Here is a 19,219-nt window from a genome sequence, read left to right as displayed (position 1 = left end):
TTGGTGCCCACTCCTTCTGCTCTAAGCCTGGTCTGCCTGGGTGGTCACCCCCAAAAAGTCAGGTTAAACTGGGGGTTACAAAATAGAGTGGGATCTCCAGCTGGGGTGGGCCCTGACTCTGCAGCAGCTTGGGATGGCTGAGCCAGGGGCTCTGGTCCTGAGGACACCTGGGACAGCCGCTGTTCCCAGGAGAGGACACTTCCCTGGCCTGGGGGTCAGGGTCCCGAGGCCAAGGTGCTTCTGGCCGGCTGTTAGAGCTGGCCTCGGGCGGGAGTGTGGGGTGTGCATAGTTGGTGTGGGACTCGCTGCTGGCCTGGCAGGTCCCCCTTGGATGTCTCTTCCAAACCTTCAGCTGTGACATGGGGCGAGGAGAGCAGGGCCACCACCTGCCCCAGAGGCTCTAAGGTGCCCATGCGTGGGGCAGCCTCCCCTGACCTACAGGTGTGCATGTGGACTTAGACCCCTGGTGGGCACAGCAGGAACCGCCCTGCCCCACTCCGATTTAGCCAGGACGCGTCTGCCTTGGGCCGCAGCCCTGACTACCACTTCTCGATGATATGGCTCAGGTAGTCCTCGGTGGGCGCGCGGCCCGGCTCGTCGTCGTCGCGCGTCGCGGCCTCCCGGGCGCGGCTCCGCAGGCGCTCCTCGCGGCTCCGCAGGCGCTGCTCCCGGCGCTCCAGCTGCCGCTTGTACTGGTAGCGCTGCTGGAAGAGGTCCTTGGCGTAGTCGTAGAGCTGCATGTCCAGGTCGTTGAGCTCCTCGATGCGCCGGATGGTGTCCTCGTCCACCTCCACGCCGCCGGCGCGCGTGCTGTTGTACTGCATGAAGGGCCGGATGAACTTGAGGTTGAACGTCCGCTCGAACAGGTACTGGGTCTTGCGCTGGAACTCGGTGAGGCCGAAGAAGGCCATGCCGCGCAGGTTCTTCTTGGCGCTCTCCAGCAGCAGCTGCGCCCGCTTGCTCTCCGGGATGAAGGACAGGTTGTAGCAGCCCACCAGGCTCAGGTCGGCCAGCATGCGCACCTGGCGGTTGTTGGCCAGGTTGTAGGGGCAGTCCATGAACTCCTGCAGCGTGCAGCCCGACCAGTCCGTGCCCTCGTAGCAGGGCGGCAGCTCCTCGGGCGTGGGCGTGCGCCCGTCGCACATGTGCAGCGACGTCTTCCACGTGGCCCCCCGCTGCACGTGCCGCCACTCGCTCAGGTAGCGGGACACGGGGTCTCGCAGCAGGGTGATGTAGTAGAACTTCCTGCAACGACACAGACGGAGGCGGTGGGGTGAGTGCGGGGGCTTGGGCCTCCCCGGGGATCCGGGACAGGTGGCGGCATCCCGGTAAGAGGGGCCCACGAGCTCCCAGAACAGCCATTTCTGAACGGTAGCCCCGCCCCAGAGTCGGGACGTGAAGACCCCAGAGTCGGGACGTGAAGACCGTGCCAAAGGCCGGGGCTCCCACGTGGGCACCAATCAGCAGAGCGCCCCTCCTGCCCACTGACTTCTCCACAGGGACCAGCGAGCTCCCCCAACCGTGAGGAGGGGCTGCCAGGTCAGCCATGCACAGGGCCCGTGAGGCCCTCACCACCCCATCCCACTCCAGGGTTCCCTGAGCCCTGGGGCCAAGGGAAAAGCCCTGATTCACTGTAGGGGGGGGGCGGAGCCTAGCTGGCTGTGCCCACAAAGCCAATCCTGCACAGCTGGCGAAGCAGAAGGGGCTCTGGGAGGCTCAGCGTTCTCCTCTTTCTCTGGATGGAACATGCCCGGGATGACCAGTCTCTGACAGGCTAGGTGTGCCTGGGACTGGATGAGTGGTGTTGGTGTGAACGGCAGTGGGGGCTGCAGATTTGTCCCTGGAGGCTTCTCATGCAGCTTGGCTCCTGTACAGGTGGGGCAGGCAGGCGCCAGGTTGGAGGCAGCAGCTGAGAGCACCCACCCTCAGGGGTGGCAGAAGCAGCCTACTGCCACTTTGCATCTCTTGTGGGGAGAGGGCCCAGCTAATTCCTTCCCTGGGGAGGCCCATGGGAGCACACGTGTCTCTTGGGGTAGGCAGTGCCTCAATCTGACCACACATCCCCAGGGGTCGACAAGACTGCAGGGACCAGACATGGTGCCTGGCAAGGGCGAGGTGGTAGGGTACCACTGCAGGCCACCCACCTGTGGTGGCACATGCCTGTAATCCAGTACTTGGGAGGTTGAGACAAAGATAGCCGGTTCTAGGCCAGCCTCAGCAACTTAGTGAGGAGTCTGTTATATAGGGTTGGGTGTCACTTATAATAAGGGCTGGTGGTGTAGCTCAGAGGTAGAGTGTCCCTGGGTTCAATCCAGTACAAAATAGACGGCCAAACAGTGGATGGCTCCAGGGGTGGCCTGCACGGCAGCCTGCTATGTGCAGAGACCACCCAGGAAGAGACATGGCCCTCTCGTCCACCCAGTGTTCCCCCCTCCTCCAGGCTCTCAGACAACAGCAGGGAGGGAGTGGACCTGGGCACACAGCACACCGGAGACAGCGCCCAGAGGAGCACCTACAGTGTGGGGCAGAGGAGGTCTGCTCTTCTCTGGAGTCTGGGGGCCCTCAAGAGCTAGGAGTGGACAAGGCTTATTAGGACAGATGTCCTCCTGGGTCTCAGCATCAGGTGCCCTCAGGACATGTCTACAGCGGCTCCAGGGGTTGTCATGGTAGTTTTGAGGGGACAGGGCTGCCTTCCTCTTAGATAAGTTGCAGGCACATACAGCTTGGAGTAGGCCACAGATTTGCTGCTCCAGGCCCCACCTCCTCATCCTCCTGAGCAGAGCCCGTGCACCTCCAGCCCTCCCTGCATGCCCCACAGGCCAGAAGGGCGGACCACCTTGCTGGTCCATCCCTGGTCGCTCGGAGCGGGTGCTTAATAGTCACAGAACTAACAGTGGCAAACGTACCTCCACCGCTTGTTTCACACCATTGACTTCAGAGCCCAGCTATCAGCCTGATGTGCAGTCTATGTGCTTCAACCTAGGCCCTTGGTAACCTTTAGGGGTAGGGCCACACAGCACCCCCAGAAAGCACACCCAGTACAGCTCCCCTCTCCAGCGGGTGCCCTCAGCCTTTGGTCCCAGGGGGCAGGGCTGCCTATCCCCCAGGCTCCCTTGTGCACAGCCCTGGGAGGGTGACCTGGTCCAAAGCCACAGTGCAGGCTGCTGGGCCTGAAGAGAGGCAGGGGCTGAGACTGTCGGAGGCCTGGCACCCTGAAGGTGGCATTGCTAAGTTTTCCAGGGTGCGGTGTGCACACGGTGTGCACCAGTGTGCACGGGGCAGGGGAGGGCTGGGAGACGAGTTTCCCGCTCCTTGCAGCTTCCTGGACCTGTCTGGAGTGCGCTGGACAGCCTCGTGCCTCTTGGATGACTGAGGGCCAGGTGAGGGCGATGTGGGGGCCACCGGCACGAGGGATGCTTCTGAAAGTCTCACGGGCTACCTGCCTGGCTCCCACCTGGGAATGCACCCAGGCTCCACTGCAGCCTGCCCAGAACTCAGGGCTGGGGAGGGGAGCACGAGGCAGGGCATGGGGGCAGGCACGCGGCGCTTCCACCGCACTCCTGCACCTGGCCCCACCGCCCACACCTCAGCTTGGCCTAGAACTGTCAGCCCTGAGCCTCGTGCCCACCTGGGCCAGTTTGTTTATTTTACTTCATGGGGATTGAACCCAGGGGCTCTCTGCCACTACATCCCAGCCCTTTTCTAACTTTCTGAGACAGGATCTTACAGACAGGATGCTGGCCTTGAACCTGTGACCCTCCTGCCTGTCTCCCAAGTACGTAGCTGTGTGCTACTGCACCCTGCTCATTTCCCCCACCCCCGTACTGGAGGTTGAATCCAGAGAGAGATATTCTACCTCCAGGCTACATCCTAGCCCTACTTTATTTCACAACAGGGTCTCATTATTGCTGAAGAGCCTCACTAAGTTGTTGAGGCTGGCCTCAAACCTGCAATACTCTTGTCCTGGCCTCCCAAGCACTGTTTTTTTTTTTTTTTTTTTCCTTCTGGTACTGGGGATTGAACCCAGAAGCATTCTTCCTTTTAGCTACACTATAAGTGGACCTCATTAAGTTTCTGAGGCTGGCCATGAACCTGTGATCCTCCTGTCTCAGCCTTCCAAATACCGGAATAACAAGTATGTGCTACTATACCCAGTTTCAATGTTTCTTGTGTGTGTGTGTTACCAGGGATTGAACCTAGGGACATTCTATGGGTGTGTGTGTGTGTGTGTGTGTGTGTGTGTGTGTGTGAGATATTTACCCCAGGCATGTTTTATTTTTTATTTATTTTGAAACATTGTCTCACTAAGTTACAGAGGGCCTTGCTAAATTGTTTCTAGAAACAAGTGTGTTAGTGCCAAGTGCAGTGGTGCATCCCTGCAATCTCGGTATTTGGGAGACTGAGACAGGAGGATAGCAAGCTATGTTCTAAAAGGACTGGGGTTGTAGCTGGAAGGTAGAATACCTCTGCCTTCAATCCCCAGTACAAAACAACAACAACAACAACAACACAACAAAACAATAACAATAATAATAATTAAAAGAAAAGAAAAGAAAAAGAGAAGCGTATCCGTCAGGTTTCTCACTGTGATGACCAAAACACCTGACAAGAACAACATAGAGGAATTTGGTTCATGGTTTCAGAGACTCATCCAGAGCAAGCCAGCTCCAAGGCAGAAACATCATAGTGACAATACATATTTGGAGACCAGAGACAGATACTCCTCAAGGCCATGCCCCCATCCAATGCATGAGGTTTTGAAGGAACATTCCAGACACAAACCCTATCAAGGCCTCCCTGACGCAGCCTCTCCTGGCTAGAAAGGGCAGGGCCTGGGCTGGATGCAGGCAACATCCTGGCACAAGCCAGCTCACACTGGCACCTGGAGACTCAAGCTAGGTAGACAGAAGTCCCAGCACACTGACCAGAGCCAGGCAGGCTGCTGCTGCCTCCACTGTTCGATGAGGAGCCTGAGGTGCCCAGGGAGCTGGCCAGCTGTGCCCAGGGCATTCTATCCCCGAGCGACACCCCCAGCCCTATTTTATTCTTTATTCTGAAACAGGGTCAAACTGAGTTACAAAGGGCCTCACTAAGTAGCCGAGGCTGTCCTTGAACCGGGATCCTCCTGCCTCAGCCTCCTGAGTGCTGGGATTACAAGCGTACGCCATCATGCCCAGCTTGAATATTCATTCTACTTTGTGGAATGTAGTGTCGCTCCATTTTGGAGTCATAAAAAGCAATTGAGATGTCTAAATTGTCTTTTTGTGGTTGCTTAAATTTTTAAAAATTGAGTCTTGCTAAGTTGCTGCGGTTGGTCTCCCTGCCTCAGCCTCTGGAGTTGCCAGGATTATAGGTGTGCACCACCACACCCAGGTTTGAGTCCATATTCTTACAGGGCAATTGTAGTGCTGGAAACAAACACAGGGAGTCTGGGAAAGCAGTGCTAGATGCAGGGGACGAGCTCGAGCCCTTTCCAAGGAGGGTGGGCTGAGCAGGTTGGGAGGTCAGGGCCGGGGCCAGCTCTGGGGCCGGGGCTGTGTTGGCCCTCTGGCTCAGCCCTCAGGAGCCAGCTGCTTCCTCCTGCCACCTTCCTGTGGGAACAGGGCAAGCCAGAGACCACGGTCCAGTCTGGTCAGGACTCTAGGGCCACTCAGCCTTACAGGTGAGGGGGAAACAGCTCCAAGAGGTGAAGAAGCAGACCTGAGGCCAGAACTGCAGCCGAGAGGAATAACCTCAGCTACCCTAAACAAGGCCTGGCTGCGAGTGGAGCAGAGGAGAGACAAGGGAAGCTAATCAGTTAACTGCAAAGGGCCAAACCAAAAATGACTAGTTTTGTGTCCCCGAAAATAAGTTGAAACCTCGACTTAAACCTCAGGATGTGGGCCACCAGGTGCTACCTGCCTCCTGGACTATTAACCTCTATCAGTTCAAAAGCAGCAAATACCTCTTTACGGACTGTCCTCCTACCCTAAAACTCTTCCTGGTTAGCATAATCCCACCCTCTTATCTAAAAGTACACAAATGGTATTTTTTTGTTGTTGTTGCAACAGTATTACGACATAAACATCCGTTTATTACAACAGTATTGCCCTTTCCTATTGGTGACTCCTCCTTTTCTTACTGCCATGTGTGATGGCTCAATAAAACTTTTTGTTTCACAGATCCCTTGGTTTTGCGCGTTTCCGTTTAGGGCTGGGCCGTGGCTGTGGTAGAATGCCGGCCTGGTGTGAACAGGCCCTGAGTGTCAACGTGAGTGCTATCTGATTGGCTTCTTGGAGACATGCGTGGGAGTCCACTGAATACACATAGTGGACTCTCCTGCAGCCCGCAGCAGAGAGGCCCATACTCCCGAGTGTGACAACTGTTCTGAAAAACGCTTGGAACAGGGACAGACTACTCAATGGCTATCTCAGGACCAAGAGATTAGGGACGCCCTCAATGCTGTATTACAGAAAAGTTCAAAGTTTAAAAAACAGTTGAAAGTCTAGTGGAAACCCACTGGCTCAAATGGGCGACGTGAGCATTTTCTTTATATATCTCTGCACCATCTGCAGTTATACATCGCAGGTTAAGCATTCCATGTCTGAAATGTTGCAAAGCCTGAAACTTACTGCCACAAGGCTGCTGTCAGTGGAAAATCCCACCCGTGGTCTCTGGTGGTAGATTAGTCAAATCCCGGCGCCACAAGGCTGCTGTCAGTGGAAAATCCACCCGTGGTCTCTGGTGGTAGATTAGTCAAATCCCGGCATCCCACAGACACTGTGTAAAATTAACTGCTTAACTACGTGTACATATGTATATATATATACATACATACATATGAAACAAAAGGATTTTGTATATACAAAATATCCTTGGGTCTCCTGCCAAGATAGCTGATATATATATATATATGCAATTATCCTATGTGCTGAAAGAAATCTGAAATCCAAAACACTTCTGGTCCCAAGCATTTCAGATAAGGGATATGCAACCTGTATGTAGAAACTGGAATCATGCCATTAATGCAAAGGTATTCCTGTTGTGTGGGCTGGGATGTTGGGGTGCAAAAGGGCCTTGAAAACGGCCCGTAAGTACTGCCTCATCTGTCCGCCCTTTGTGGGAAAATGTGTGGTCCTCCTAGACCACACTGCCTCCTCAGGCCTCTCCTGGGCTGCTCAGGCTCAGGAACACGCAGACACCTCGGCCAGCACCAGCAGAGCTGTGTGGCGGGATGGGCTGCTACTTATTTGAGTCGGGTCAACAAGTGTCCGACTTCCTAGAGAAACCCTGCTGCATCACCTCTGACACAAACCTGAATAAAGTGAATGGCCAGGATGGTCAGCGCTTCCGATGCAGCCACGAAGAGGTGCCGCTGCACTCTTCCCCAGGATGGGCCCAGCAGGCCACAGGGTGGCGGGGGCACCCTGCAAGGGACTCCACGAACCCTCCTTCACCCTGTGTACTCTGGTTTTGCAGGACCTAGGGGACCCTGACAATGACAAAGGCCACACCACGGAGTTTAGGTCAGGCATATGGTTTTTCTCCCCCCTCCCCCCAGGGGGGGGTACTAAGGATTGAGGCTAAGGGCATTTTATCTTTGCGCTAAACTCCCCAGCCCTATTTTATTATTTATTAATTTATTTTTGTGGTACTGGGGATTAAAGCAAGGAGCATTCTATCTCTGAGCTACACCCACCAATTCATCTATTTATTTATTTATTTATTTATTTATTTATTTATTTATTTATTTATTTTTGGTGGTGCTGGGGGTGGAACCCAGAGGCTTTTGACCTCCGGGCTATACTCCCAGACCTATTTTATACTTTATTTGGAAACAGGGTCTCACTAAGTTGCTGAGAGCCTCTCTAAGTAGCTGAGGCTGGCTTCGAACCTGTGTGATCCTCCTCTCTCAGCCTCCCAAGTGCAAGGATTACAAGTGTGCACCACCACGCCCGGCTCATCTTAGTTTTTATAAAGAGAGGGCTTAAGTTCCTGAGGCTGGCCGTGAACCTGTTCCTCTTATCTCAGCCTCCCAAGTACTGGGATAAACAGGCATGTGCCAGCGTGCCCAATGATACATGGTCTTAAAAACTATACCCTAGGGGTATCTGAAGTTCAGAGGGCACATGAGAAATGGGGTGCTTGGAAGCACTCAACGCTGGCCGCCTGCCACTCCCCCCGCGGGGCTCACACACCAGGGTGGCCGTTCTCTGAGATAAGCGACTTCCCTGTGGAGGCTTGGGTCCCCCACAGGAAGAGAGCGACTCAGGAAGCTCCTCAAGTTGGAGCCCACGGCATAAAGCACCAGGGCCAGATACTTGGCACTACTGCGTTGCGAACTCCAAGTAGCAGCATCCTTTACCCTGCGATGGGCCTTGGGACCCACACCCTGGCAGGACCGAGCGGCCCAGTGCCTGCTGATTCCTTAGGAAAATGCAAGTCTAGCTGGGTGCAGTGCTGCATGCCTGTAATTCCAGTACTTGGAAGGCTGAAACAGGAGGATCAAAGGTTCGAGGCCAGCCTCAGCAATTTAGCAAGATCCATCCTTCCTTCCTTCCTGTACTGGGGATAGAACCCAGTGACATTCTACCTCCAAACTACATCCCCATCTCAATTTTAAAAATATCTATCTATCTATCTATCTATCTATCTATCATCTATTTATTTATTTGGTGGTACTGGGGATGGAACCCTTCTACCTCTGGGCTATACTCCCAGACCTATTTTATATTTTATTTGGAAACAGGGTCTCTTAAGCCAGCAAGGATGGCTTTGAACCTGCACAATCCTTACAAGTGTGCGCCACCACGCCTGGCTCAATTTTATTTTATTTTTTAAACAGGTTCTTACTTGCTGGGCGTGGTGGTGCATGGTTATAATCCCCGCGCTTGGGAGGCTGAGACAGGAGGATCGCGCAGGTTCGAAGCCAGCTTCTGCTACTTAGGCTCTCAGCAACTTAGTGAGACCCTGTTTCTAAATAAAATATAAAATGGGTCTGGGAGTGCAGCCTGGGGGTAAAAAGCCCCTGGGTTCCATTCGTAGTACCACACACCACACACACACACACAAAAAAAAAAAAAAAAAAAAAGAAGAAGCAGAAAGAAGAAGAAGAAGAAGAAGAAGAAGAAGAAGAAGAAGAAGAAGAAGAAGAGGAGGAGGAGGAGGAGGAGGAGAAAGGGGTCTCACTAGTGCTGAGCCTATGCTCAAACCTGTGTTCCTCCTGTCTTAACCTCCTAAGTACTGGGGTTACAGGTGTGACCTACCACACCCAACTAAGAGCCTGTTTAAAAAATAAAAAAATATTTATTCTACCCAGGGGTAGAATGCCCCTGGGTTCAAACCCCAGAACTGCATAAAAAGAAAAATGCAAGTTTGATTTTGGTGCCAAGTCCCACTGTAAGGTGGAATCCTCATGGGTCCAGCTGCCTCCTCCTCCCAGCAGCGGGAAAGGCCTGGGGATATGCTCCCTGGGCAGCAAGGCCTTGTCACCTCGCTGCTAAGAGGGTACAGATACAGGCTGAGGAGGTGAAGGGATGGGCAGGAGGACAATCCAGAGAAGACCCATTCTTAAGAGGCACAAGGGTGACCGCTACACGCACCGTGAGCACACAGGTTCATGCCGGCTCTCATCCAATACCCTGCCACTCACCTCCTTGCACCTGCAGAAATGCCAGCCCACCAAGTTCTGAGTAGCCACGGCAGGCTAGGGAGGCCCTCCCTGGTGCTGCATTGAAAGGGGCTCAGAGCAGTCCTTTCCCTTCATATCCACATGACAGAAGCAGCTATTTTTGATGGTTACCTGAATCTGCCACTAAAAATATTCAGGTCAGGAGGAGGGCCCTGACATCAGAGGTGCTGTGTAGAACCAGCCTGGGTGGTGCCTGCCCATGGCTTCCTGCCCGCCGCCCCCTCCTGCATAGCCCCTCATGCTTTGGGAGCCTGGGCACCTAGCTGGGGGGACCTGTGGCAGCCTCACCAGTGACGGATACGCTCTGGGTGATGTGCCACCTGGAGGAACAGGGATGCTGACAAATCCCCAGGCCCTGAGCCTCAGCCTGCCTCCAGCAAGGCCTCCTGGCTCACCCAGAGCTGAGTTCCTGTAGTCTAGGTACAGAGCTGTGTCCTGTGCACTCGGCACCAGGGACAGGCTAATGTGAGCAAGCCAGCCATCAGCCAGTCCTTAGAGATCCCTTCTTGGTCCCAGGTTCTCCTTTAGTTAGAACGCGCCTGTGACTGCTGCCACCTTGGATCCTGAGGCAGAGACCTTACTTTCCAGGGCTGGCAGAGGTGAGAGAAAGAGCCCAGGCCCTAGTGTTTCGGTGGCTGTAGCCCCAGACTGGCCTTCCTATGCTGGGTGAATTTGCTTCAGACCAAAATGGAGGGAAATAAACTGCTGTCCTGTTTTGCTCTCTGAACCTGGAGCAACACACTCATGACGACCTGGGAGCCGTGAGTGGGGAGCCCCTGGGTGGCACCAGGGCCGGGTATCAGGTGTAATAACCCACCTCGTTACTCACTGCAGTGCTTCATCAAGTTACTCTGCCCTCAAGAACATCCTGTGGGTGAAAATTATTCTCACTGTGTAGAAGAGACCCAGAAAGGCTACACAGCTGACCAAGGCCAGAGCTGGCCAGGCGGTGTGGGTGGCGCCCAGGCCCATGGGACTGGAGCTGACACTGGTGAGACCGCTTGTCACTGAGCTGCCGCCAAGCTGGAGCAAACAGGGGACAGGCTGGTCCAGACGGCTTGTGTAAGGCCAGGTAAACAGGTCCCTCTGCAGGTCTGGCCTGGGCACATAGCTGATCAAGGTCCAAACCTCAGTGTGCACGGGGTGGGGAGCAGTGTTAAACTCAACCATGAGCAAAAGTCACAGGCCAGTTTCTTTGGAGCACAGTGAGAAAGGCAGAATTTGAGCTGGTGGCACATGCCAATAATACTAGTAATTTTGGGACTGAGATAGGAAGACCACAGGTTTGAGGCCACCCTCAGCAACTTAGTGAGACCCTTATCAATCTAGAAAGACGCTGTTTCAAAATGAAAAGTAAGGGCTAGGGATATAGGGTCAGAGGTAGAATGCTAGTACCAAAGAAAGAAAAGATAGAAAGGAAAAAAAAAGACAGAGAAGTTTGTGTAAAGTAAAAACTACATCCACACCTGCCAAAGAAGTGTCATCACCAGGCTGAAGGACTTTAAACAGAAACTGGTACTGTCCAGGGTGGCACAGGGACAGAGCCTGGACTCTGGACTCTGACCTGCCATGGGCATACCTCACTGTGGGATGCTGGACAGGCTGCTCCCTCCGGCCTGGACAGAGATGACAGCTCAGCTGGTGTCCCCACAGCACTCATGTCCCCTGCCGGGAAGCCAGATGGACAGAAGCTGGAGGCAGGAGGGTGGGGGCAGGGCCAGCCTTGCAGGCCCTGTGTCCCTGCAGAGGAAGGTGGCGGTGGGGTGAAGGCAGTGCTGCTGTGAACCCCTTCTTAACTTTACCACAGCCCAGCAGGGGATCTCCAAGATTCCTGGAGGATCAGAGAGCCTACATGACTGGAGGGTTCTGGGTGTGCCAGCTCCAAGCCACCCAGCCCCTGATACTCCAGGGGCCTAGAGCTGTGGGCAGAGGCTGAGGAGTTCACTGCCCTGCCAGGGCCTCTTTCTTCTATGACTCACTGCACCTCCAGGTCCCCTTTCCTGCAAACAATGACTGCAGCAATGTGATTCCGGGAGGGCCACACTGAACCCACTTTCCTGCAAATGTCAAGAAGGCAGGGCTCTAGGCCCCCCGACAGGGTGAAGGGTCAGTGGAAGGGTGCTGGTGTTCCCAGTGCCCCTGCTGGTGTGCTTGGGGTACCAGGGCCAGGAACTGGAATCCACCACGGTGCAGGGATACCGTGGGCCTTGGTCACTGCCACCTTGTCCAACAGCTTCAGGAAGTGGAGGACCTCTGAGCCTGGTGACTTGCATCACCCCTCCACTACCCACTGGTGTGGGGAGCTCCTGCTGTGGCAGGCATCCTTGAGCAGGGGACAATCAAAGCCCCCAGGCTAGGGTCCTGGTGGCCCAGGAGGTACTGTGCCAGCTATGCCCCAAGAAGCTCTGCCACACACGAGCCCCCAGGAGGCCAGGGGAGGGGCCCCCTGTGCCAGGTCTTTAGGGTGAGGTGGGCCCTGGCAGAGGCACTTGCCTCCTGAGGCTATGACAGTTTGCACGTGCAGGTGCCCTGTGCCATAACCCCCACCTACCACTTCCCTGGTGCGCAGGGTGCCCGTGGAGGGAAGAACTCTTCTCCCTCCTGATAAAGGCTCAGGACCGTGCAGCTGCTCCCTGGGCTCAGCAGCAACCTCTGCCCCTGAGGAATCATCTCTTGCTGAAAGCCTTAGAGGCCACAAGCAACTTCCAGGGACTGTGAGAGATTTGGATATGAAAATGGCAAATACATACCCCACAGCCATGAACCGTACATTATAGGGCAAGCAGAAGGGGAGCTCTCTTGTCTGGTAAAGGAACAGGCCTGCGCAGAGCTGGAGGTGGCCAAGATTTGGCACCTGGGCAGCCCCATGCCCTTTCCCGCTTCTGGCTCTTGCAGCCAGGCAGTCCCCAGCCCCGACCCCACTCCCAGGCTCTGCAGCTGGGTGCTGGAAGAAGGCAGGGCTTTGTGGCTTAGGCACCTTCTTGTAAGACTCCACAGGCACTCTGCCCACAGCCAACCACACAGCCACCTTTCATACCCCCACCCTAGGGCCTTACCTTGCTCTCCTCCCTCAGTCTGTTGCCTGGCTCTAGGTCCTGCCTTTGCCCTGCACACACCCACAGGCAGGTGCCCAGTCTCGCCCCACCACCTGCCTTTGTGCTGTGGGAGGATGACTATCCCTCCATCAGCTGAGCCTCTGAGAGGTGACCTTCCCTGGGTCTCACAGCCAACATGCTAATGGGATAGTGCAGCCAGAGCTTGATCCTCCTCCCAGGGCCTCATCTCACCTCAAAATGTGGCCCAGCTCTGTGAATCCTGGGTGGCCGGGCTCGTCGTGAGTGGTGTGGGCCCAGCACGCAGTGCGTATCCCTCAGGACTAGCATAATCCTCCTTCTCTCCTAACCCAAGGGTGGTCTACCTCTGAGCTACAACCTCAGCCCTGGTTCTTTTTTAGTTTTGGTACTGGAGATTGAATCCAGGGGCACCCAGCCCAATTTTTAAATTTTTATCATGAAACAGAGTCTCACTAGGTTGATGAGAGTCTTACTATACTTGGCAAAGCTGGCCTTGAACCTGTGATCCTCTAGTCTCAGTTCCAAGTACAGGGATTATAGGTTACCATATAGGTAGCTGGGCCACCATGCACAACTACCTCTGTTAGTTGCTGGGGCCGGCTTCAAACCTGCAATGCACCCGTTCCAGCCCCCCCAAGCACTGGGATTACGGGGTGCACCACCACATCTGGCGGCTTGCTTACACTCACTCTCAGAGGCCTAGCTGTTGGGAAAGGGCTGTCAGAACAAAAGGAATGTGCAGACAAAAGAGCCCCTGTGAGGCCCCCTGAGGAAGTTGTGGGCAGGGTAAGGAGCTGCTTGAGCAGAAGCTGGGGCCAGCGTGGCTCCTCCCATAGTTCTAAGCCTCCGCCTCCACCCCAGCCAGGCTAAATCCTGCCCTGAGGTCCATCCATTGTCTCCCTTTCCATGTGGCCGCCCCTGCCTGCCAATTATTGCTCAGGCAGATGCTCTGGAGGCCCTGGGCCTTTCTGCATGGGAAGGAGTGCAGCTGGGAACTGGGAGCCTCCATCCCCACTTGCCTGCTCCTATGCCTGCACTGAGGTGGTCCCCTTGTCCTGGGGAAGAGATCTCACTCTGCTGGCTTCTTCCACATGGCTGGGAACAGGAACCTGGCCCTCCAAGCCTGCTACTGCCTCCTTTAAACAGATTAACAAAAGATACCTACCTCCCAGGCCTGCAAGGATTTGGCGGATAATGAAGAGATTACACCCTATGAGGATCCAGAGGGGAACTCACTGGTCCCAAGGAGATGCAGTCTGCTCAGCCACCAGGAGACCCAGACAGGGACAGGCATGTGGTGTGAACTAAGGGTGACCTCACCTCAGCTTGTCCCCCTGGTCTGCAGCGCCCTGCTGAACACCCAAGTAGGTACCAGGGAGGAAACACCAGGGCCTCGGGTGCACGGGGTGGGAGAAGAGGAAATGAGTTCATGGCTTCAGGGACAGGACGCTGTTAGTCAATGGTGGGACAAATGTAAGTTCCTGCCCTTTTTTCAAAAGGCCAAAGTTAAAAAAGTATGAGAAAGCCTCATTAGTTTAGGTACAGGAACGATCTCAACAGTCTCCTCCCATGGAGGACACCTGCAGTTACAGTGGCCTCCTAAGTCTTTGCTGGCTTGATGAACAAACAAGGTGAGTGGTCCAGTTTGGACCTGAGATCCCCAAGGCTCCTGAGGTGGAGGCTTGGTTCCCAGCTGGCGGCTCTGCTGGGTGGGACCCTGTGAGGCGGGGCCTCGTTAGAGGAAGTGCTCAGGCCGTGATGTTCCCAACACCCCCAACAGTGGTGGCTCCAGGGGCTGTGGACTGGGACCTCCCACAGCCTGAGCCCAAACCCTCCTTTCCTCCTTTGAACTGACTTTCTCAGGCCTTCTGTTACAGTGATGGAAACCTGACCAGCATAGTTAGAAAGCCTGCACTCAGGCTGCAGAACCAGGACTGGCCTCATCCCCTGCAGAGCTGGGCAATGGCATGAGGGTTCTCGAGGGAGGCAGTCTCCTTACAAGCATCTCTGGGATGCAATGAAGCTGTGGCCACACACCTGGGGGAAGCCCTAAGTTATTTCCCCAAAGCCCTTAAGCTGCACCATCTCATCAGACCATGACAAGGCTATTGGGAGGGGTGACTGCCTGTCAGCTCACATTTTAGGGGCTGTGTGGGCCATGCCACCACACCCTGCATGAGCACAAACAAGAGGGAAGGTCCTGGCCTGAAGCTGGGGTGCCCTCCTGGCCCAGCTTGTGTGCTGGTCACCTCCTGTCCTGAATGGGTGGCTCCCAGTCCACAGTGGACATGCCCAGGACCTGGGATACCCCCCTCAACAAGGTAGAAGCACAGCCCCTCCCCTAAGATGCACTGACCACTGCTCCCATGCACACAAGCCCCTTACTAAGTAGGATGCAAGGGGGACTGGACAGGGGCCAGGCCCAGGCCCGCTGAGCAGAGATCAGGGATGGGAACCCTGCTCAGAGTGGCCTCTTGTCCTGGCCAAGAGCTCTGGACTCTTTCTTCCCCCAGGCATCTGATGAAGTGGTGGCCCCAATGAAAACTGCTCTTCCCTCAGGTCTCCACAGCCTGCAACTGCACACACCCACCACCGCAGCTGCCAGGCCCAAGGTGTGTGTGTGGACTGAGGGCAGCCAAGGCAGCGCTGGGCCCCGCCAGGGTGTGCAGCACACTCACCCTGGCACATTCTCCACCTGCTCTGGGCATCAGCCCACGGTGCCCACCTCCAGCACAGCCATACAGGAACAGGCGGCTGGCTGCCGCTCCATGGAGCTGTCCCTGCCAGGCTCAGAGTGCTCGGGCCTGCAGGCCAGGGCCGCACAAAGCTGGTGACACCACAGAACCCACAGGCGCAGCCCTCCTGGGGCCTCTGTGGCAACCCAGGAGCATGCTCTGTGTGCACAATGAGCAAAAGTGCCGCAGCAAATCTGTGGACACGACCTTAGGCCAGGGCTGGAGAGCACGGAGGCCAGGCCCGGAGGGAGGCGGGACAGGGCCTCAGTATGGCCCAGTGCCAAGAGGGTGTGTCCCCTGCCCAGTGCCCTGGGCCGTTTTCTCTTTTGCCTTTCCCGTATTTCCCCATTTTATATAAGCAGGTACATATTACAAAACAAAGAGAAACAACAAAAAGGTAGTGTTCACAATAAAATCTGATGTGTGTGTGTGTGTGTGTGTGTGTGTGTGTGTGTGTGTGTTACTCAGGACTTAATCTAGGGGCATTTTATCTCCGAGTGACACCCTCAGCCCTTTTTATTTTTTGTTCTGAAAAAGGATCTCACTAGGTGCCCAGAGTCTCACAAAGTTGCTGAGTCTTGCTTCAAACCTGTGTTCTTCCTGCCTCAGCTTCCTAAGTACTGAGCTTATAGCATGGTGCACCACCATGCTCAGCTGGATCTGATGTTCTTAAAAGAGTTATGAGAGTCGGGGAGGTCTGGGAGGCTCAGAACCACCCCAACAGCCTCTCAGAACGTGTCCAAAGCTACTAGGCCGTCAGCTATGTACCTTCCCGAGGGTCAGGAGGGCTAGAGCTGGTCTGGCCACCACGGGCGTAGCCTGGACCTCCAGGCCCAACTTGCTCACTCCACAACTGGTGGCTGCCTCATGTACTACAAAAACCTCTTCTCCCAGGATCCCAGGCAAAATCCCCTTGGTTCTCTCCCACGTGGCCCCAGGGAAGAGGGGCTGACTCCCAGCCTGGCTGGCCGCTGGAAGGAGGGAGGAAATGGAGGGAACACTCACCTGTTCTCACCAATTGAGAGTCAGAGGCACCAGAAGAACATGCAAGAGAAAGAGAAAGAGAAAAGCCATCAGCTAAATAATTTGTATAAAATGTCCAAAATCACAAATCACAAAATCTGAGATAGGAGGATGGCAGGTTCAAGGCCAGCCGTGGCAATCTAGCAAGATCCTGTTTCAAAATTTCTTTTTCTTTTCTTTTCTTTTTTTTTTGTATGTGTGGTACTGGGTATTGAACCCAGGGGCATTCCACCTCTGAGCTACACTCCCAGACACATTTTTTATTCTTTGTTTTGAAACTGGATCTCACTGTTACAAACAGAACCTCTGCAACTTGGTGTGATCCTTTCAAAAGGGAGTAAAAAGCTGGGTGTGATGGTGCATGTTTGTCTCCGTACTTGAAAGGCTGAGATAGGATGATCGTGAAACCCCTGCAACTCAGTGAGACCCTGTTTCAAAATAAAGAATAAAAATTAGGTCAGAGGGTGTAGCTCGGAGGTCGAATGCCCCTGGGTTCCTTCCCCGGTCCCGCAAAAAAAAAAAAAAAAAAAAAAAAAAAAAAGTTTATGCTAAAAGCAAGCACACAGTTCCACAACATCACAGTACATGTCTGTGCAGTAAGTGCGTATACCTCTATAGGTCATATGTGTATGTATACCTCTATAGGTCATATATGTATCCAGCAATGCCACGTGCTCCCACCCGCACAAATGGAGCAAAATGCTATCAGTCAGCAAACCTAGGGGAAAAAGGTGAAAGTCTCATTTTGCCACAATTTCAACTGCTTAGTAGGGTTGACTTTTTTTTTTTTTGTGGTACTAGGGATGGAACCCAGAGCTTTCTACCTCCAGGCTATACTCCCAGACCTATTTTACACTTTATTTGGAAACAGGGTCTCACTAAGTTGCTGAGAGCCTCACTAAGTGGCTGAGGCTGGCTTTGAACCTGTGCGATCCTCCTGTCTCAGCCTCCCAAGCGCCGGGATTACAAGCGTGCGCCACCACGCCCAGCTCATAGGTTTGACATTTTTTCAAAATAAAAAAATAAAGTTGGGTGGAGTGGCATATGATTGTAATCCCAGTACTTGGGAGGCTGAGATGGGAGAATCGCAGGTTTGAGGACAGCTTCAGCAACATAATGAGACCCTCAGCAACTTAGTGAGGCTCTATTTCAAAATAAAAAGGGGCTGGGGTGTAGCTCAGAGAAGGACGTACTGGGTTCAACCCCCAATTAACTCCCCACAAAAGCAAGGGGAATAGTCCTACAAAGAAAATGAAAGGCGGCTTCTACCAAATCTTAAAAGAACATTCAGTTTTATGGAAGCTCTTCTAGACAACAGTATCCTTTACTGTTGAGGGAACACTCCTCAATTCATTCACGAAAGCATAACCCCAATACCAAAATCAGACAGAGAAGAAAATTACAGTCCATTTGATTCACATTACAGAAGCAAAAAATCCCAAGCAAAATATACCAAATTCAATCCAATACAGCATATGAAAGGCACTATGCTATAACCAGGTTGGGTTATGCCAGTGAAATAGTTTAATATGAGAAACTGCCAGGTGCGGTGGCGCATACCTGTAACCTTAGTACTTGGGAGGCCGAGATAGGAGGATGGCAGGTTCGAGGCCAGCCGCGACAATTTAGCAAGATCCTGTTTCAAAATCCATCCATCCATCCTTCCTTCCTTCCTTCCTTTCTTTCTTTCTTTCTTTCTTTCTTTCTTTCTTTCTTTCTTTCTTTCTTTCTTTCTTTCTTTCTTTCATGTGTGGTTATCTCTGAGCTACACTCCCAGACATATTTTTTATTACTTGTTTTGAAACAGGATCTCACTGTTACAAACAGAACCTCTGCAACTTGGTGTGATGGTGCATGCTTGTCCCAGTACTTGAGAGGCTGAAACAGGATGATCACGCAGATTCGAAGCCAGCCTCAGCTACTTAGTGAGGCTCTCAGCAACTTAGTGAGATCCTTTTTCCAAACAAAATATAAAATAGGTCTGGGAGTACAGCCCAAAGGTAGAAGGCCCCTGGGTTCCATCCCAAACACACACACACACACACACACACACACACACACAAATAAAATAAAATAAAATAAAATAAAATAAAATAAAATAAAATAAAATAAAAAACAGCTGGGAGCTGGGCATGATTGCGCATGCTTGTAATCCCAGCATTTGGGATCCTGAGACAGGAGGATCACGGTTTGTGGACAACTTCAGCTACTTAGTGAGGCCCTTTGCAACTCAGTGAGACCTTGTTTCAAAATAAAGAATAAAAAATAGGGCTGAGGGTATAGCTTGGAGGTAGAAAGCCCTGGGTTTCATCCCCAGTACTGAAAAAAAAAAAAAAGGAGCTGGGGGTGTAGCTTGAAGGTAGAATGCCCCTGGGTTCAATATCCAGTACAAAAAAACAAAAACAAACAAACAAACAAAGCTGGGCATGGTGGCGCACACTTGTAATCCCAGCATTTGGGAGGCTGAGACAGGAGGATCGTGGTTTGTGGACAGCCTCAGCTACTTAGTGAGACCCTTTGCAACTCAGTGAGATCCTGTTTCGAAATAAAGAATAAAAATAGGGCTGGGAGTATAGCTCAGAGGTAGCATGCCCCTGGGTTCCATTCCTACTACCACAAACAAAACAAAACAAAACAAAAACAAAAACCTCAAAATAAGCAACAAATATATCACTTTGGTAACTCTAAAAATAATATTTGGATATTCTCGAATACTT

At 53.3% G+C, this 19,219-nt stretch overlaps 1 protein-coding gene across 1 annotated transcript in view; it reads right to left on the bottom strand.

The window, feature by feature from the left end:
* Positions 1 to 539: 539 nt before the first annotated feature.
* The window catches only part of HS6ST1 (heparan sulfate 6-O-sulfotransferase 1), a gene marked incomplete at both ends in the record, with an annotated part of 39,366 nt that continues 20,686 nt past the window's right edge, over positions 540 to 19,219 (bottom strand). The window contains one exon of the mRNA XM_080689082.1: positions 540 to 1,245. Coding sequence (XP_080545208.1) covers positions 540 to 1,245 — 706 coding nt within the window. The remainder of the gene's footprint in view (positions 1,246 to 19,219) is intronic.

This window comes from Muscardinus avellanarius (assembly GCF_963383645.1).
Source record: "Muscardinus avellanarius genome assembly, chromosome: 2".
NCBI classification, from domain to species: domain Eukaryota; kingdom Metazoa; phylum Chordata; class Mammalia; order Rodentia; family Gliridae; genus Muscardinus; species Muscardinus avellanarius.
This window is presented reverse-complemented; position numbering and strand designations above follow the sequence as displayed.